The 3,658-nt window shown below is 57.4% G+C and overlaps 1 protein-coding gene across 1 annotated transcript; it reads right to left on the bottom strand.

Annotated features, from left to right (window-relative positions):
- On the bottom strand, positions 1-3,292 carry LOC117860054 (uncharacterized). The gene is made up of 2 exons (XM_034743259.2): positions 1,960-3,292; positions 1-1,832 (listed from the first exon to the last, which is right to left on the bottom strand). Exons 1-2 carry the CDS (start codon positions 2,985-2,987, stop codon positions 233-235), a joined length of 2,628 nt encoding a protein of 875 aa, XP_034599150.1. The 5' UTR covers positions 2,988-3,292; the 3' UTR covers positions 1-232.
- Between the last annotated feature and the right edge of the window lie 366 nt (positions 3,293-3,658).

Below are 3,658 nucleotides of genomic sequence, written 5' to 3'. Positions count from 1 at the left end.
TTTATTTTATTCCCTTAATCTTGAAGCTCGGTACGTGGCGAAAATTCAACATTTTCTTATGTTGTGTGCATCTGATGATGCAGGAGGTTGGGTTTTTTTTTGTTCATTGCTTAAAATGAAGAACACAATTCATTAAAACCCGTCTTGCAACCTCCACATAAGCCCTTAGGATTATAAACACAACTCTGCAGCCAAGCGTGCACATGACACCGCCAGGGTAAGAACTAATAATCTAAACGTTCTCAACATGGGAAGACTGATCATGACCATTTACTACTTGTTCTTCCATCCGGCCGCTCGCACTTCCTCCGCCACCACCTTGGCTGCATCGTCGTCTCTCACCGAACAACCAAACCGCGACGTGGATCGCCATGAAAATCAGAACAAGAACAGGCAACACGGCGACGTTCCCCCACTCCCTGGTGCTTCCGGCCGCGTAGGCCGCCAGGAGGCCCAGCAGATCCAGCACGACGGCAGTGTTCGTGGCGAGCAGGAGCAGCTCGTGATTCTCCGGGCGGTGCCGCCGCAGGATCTGCTGCAGCAAAAGCGCGATGACGACCACCGACGCGACGAAGGAGGTGGAGTTGCTGTAGAAGAACACGTGGTAGCGGCGCTGGTCAGTGTCGTGCAGCACCGGGTTCCCAGCCTCTCGCTGCTGAGTGCCGCCGCCGTCGTCCTGCCACAGGCCGCCCGGCGGCGCTAGGCCGGCCTGGTATGTGACGCTCGCGGCGAGGATCCCGAGCAGCATCAGGTACTTGCGCTTGGCGTACACCTCGTCGCGGTACTCCGTCTCTTCGGCATCTCTGGCTGTCGTAGGTTCTTCTTCCTCTGCCGCTGCCGGCGCATCCGCTGAAGCCGACGACGTCCTCGTTTTGAACAATCTGAACACGATGATGTTCGCGACGAAGAAGGCAATCACCAGGACCACGAGCACGAGCGCAAAGATTGATGTCCGAAGCCTCCGGGCGCTGCCGGCAGCGTAAGCGCCCATGAGACCAAACAGGCTGGCCACCTGGCACGCGTACAGCGCGTAGCACCGTATGGCGAGGCGGGAGAGGTTGGGGTTGACGAGGAGGAGGATGAGCGCGATGGACGCCATGAAGCTCACCGTGTTGCAGTAGAAGAAGACCTCGAAGCGGCGCGGGTACTTGTCAAGCAAGACGGCGCCGCCGGCGTGGCGTCCGAGGCGGAGGTTCTCCTCGATCCAGAATCCGCCCGGCGGCGTCAGACCAACCTGGTAAGTGATGGTGGCGACCAGGATCGCTACCAAGAGCAGCCGCTTGTGCTTCTTCTCCGGCACCGTGCCGTCGGAGTCGGTTGCCCGAAGCGTGAAAAACAGGACGTGTACCAGAACGTAGGCGAGGACGGCACCGGCGAGGGCCACGACATGGACGGAGGTCCTGAGGTCACGGCAGCTCCCGGCGGCGTAGGCTCCGATGAGGGCGAACATGTCCAGCATCATGGCCACCAGCAAGGTGTGGCTCTTGACCAGCCTCACGTTCTGGACCATGAGGATGACTACCAGGGACACCACGAAGGCCGCCGAGTTGCAGTAGAAGAAGGCCTTGTAGCGCGCCGGATCCTTCGACAGGAGTATCGCGTCGCCGGCGCGGTGCCCCTCGCCGTCGTCAGGCCAGAAGCCACCCGGCGGGTCCAGACCTGCCTGGTAGGTGACGGTCGCCGCGAGATTGGCAAGGAGCAGAACGAGAGACTTCACCTTCTTTATTGCCTTTTTCTCGATCGTGTTGGCTGTGCTCACCTCTCCTGCATTGTTGACGACGCTGCCATGTGCATTTGAGGTCGCCGGTGATGTCGCTTCATCGTCGTGGACACTAGCACATTATTTGCAAGATGTACACAGGTGAAGTGAACTGATTATTCCAACTGCATCGATCCGTTTGCCAGCACCCAAAAATCTAGGTGTCAGCGTAAATCATTTCTAGTGTAGTGACAACATACCGATTATTGTTGTTAGATTCCGGTGCCGGGTCGGCACAAAGGCCCTTCAGTGAGATGATAGCCACCATTGTGAGGAAGATGAACGCGAGAACTGCCCCGAACAGGCTGACGACATAGACACTGCAGTTGGCGTCTCGGCAGCTACCGGCGTCGTAGGCCGCCAACAGGCCGAGCAGCGCGCTGAGGACGAACACGTGCAGCGCGAATGACCGCGCCGTCCTGGCGCTGAGTTTCTTGTCCAGGAGGAGCACGATGATGAAGAGCGACGCGACGAACGCGGTTGTGTTGCAGTAGAAGAACATCCTGAAGTGGCCGCGGTGGTGCACCTCGACGAGAGAGTCGCCGGGTCGGTAGCCTCCACGCCGGCCGCCGTCCAGCGTGTCCCAGAAGCCGCCGGGCGGATTCAGGCCGGCGACATAGGTGAGGGCCGTGGTGAAGGTGGCGAGCAGCAGCAAGACCTTGCACCGTTCTTTGGGCTTGAGGACGCTGGAGGACGCGGCGGCGCGTCGCCGGAGATTCTCCTCCTCGCCGCCGCCGACGCTTTCCACCGGCGCTGGTGGGGGTTGGGAGTGCGACAAGCCCTGGAGGATGTGGACGCCGACGTAGGCCGACAGCGCGAGCACCAGCGCCGTGGCGTACACGGTGGCGGGCCTGTCGCCGCAGCTGCCGGCGAGGTAGGCCCCCATGAGGCCGAGCAGGTCGAGCACCATGACCAGCCGCAGCACGGCGAGCTGTATCCTGGTGGGGTTCTTGAGGAGGAGGAGGAAGATGACCACGAGCGACGCGGCGAGCGCGGTGGAATTGCAGTAGTAGAATGAGAGGAACCGGCGGCGGTGCGTGATCCGGAGGACGGGGCCTCCAGCGTTGACGCCAGGCCCATCGTCCTGCCACACTCCGCCTGGCGGAGTGAGCCCTGCCACGTAGGTGACGCTGACCACGAGCGCGGCCAGCAGCAGGAGCTGCTTCCGGAGCTTGTACTCCGATGAGTCCCTGGGCTCTTCTTCCTCGACACCCCCCACCGACGGCATTGTCAATCCCTTGCTAAGTTCTCACCGAGAGTCCGAGTGGCAGGCTGGCAGCTACAGTGGGTGTGTGAGAGTGAGAGGTGACTGACAGTATGAGTGGAGCATCAGTGCAGCTCGTGCTGTTTACTCAGGCAGGATAAAGCTGGGTGCCGTGTTTTACGGGTTCCTTCTTTTTTTCCTTTGCAGGTGTTCTCCATTTCCTTGTCGACAGTCGAGGCAGCCATGGCCCGTGCCCGTGACCTCGAGGCAGCATCGGGGGAAGGTGCGTGCCTGCTCGGCACAGTAGTAGTAAAGCAGACATGGAGAAGAGTGTCTTGTGATTGACTAACGTTGACCTACAAGACCTCAACTGCTCCGACAATTAGGGGTGTTTGGATCTATGGATTAATTTTTAGTTCGAGTCGTATCGGATATTTGGATACCAATTAGAAGGACTAAATATGAACTAATTATAAAACTAATTGTATAAACCATAGCTAATTCGCGAGACGAATCTATTAAGCCTAATTAATCCATGATTAGCACATATGTAGCATCACATGATCAAATCATGGACTAATTAGGCTTAATAGATTCGTCTCGCGAATTAACCTTCATTTATGCAATTAATTTTATAATTAACTTATATTTAATACTCCTAATTAATATCTAAACATTCGATATGACACGAACTA

Source organism: Setaria viridis, chromosome 6, assembly GCF_005286985.2.
Source record: "Setaria viridis chromosome 6, Setaria_viridis_v4.0, whole genome shotgun sequence".
Taxonomy (NCBI): Eukaryota; Viridiplantae; Streptophyta; class Magnoliopsida; order Poales; family Poaceae; genus Setaria; species Setaria viridis.
This window is presented reverse-complemented; position numbering and strand designations above follow the sequence as displayed.

What these genes read in the sequence shown, in the direction of transcription:
- LOC117860054 (XM_034743259.2), bottom strand. Translation starts at nt 2,987, where the DNA reads ATGCCGTCGGTGGGGGGTGTCGAGGAAGAAGAGCCCAGGGACTCATCG. An exon ending in GAATCTAACAACAATAATCG is followed by an intron (nt 1,833 to 1,959) that starts GTATGTTGTCAC and finishes ATAATGTGCTAG; the next exon opens with TGTCCACGACGATGAAGCGA.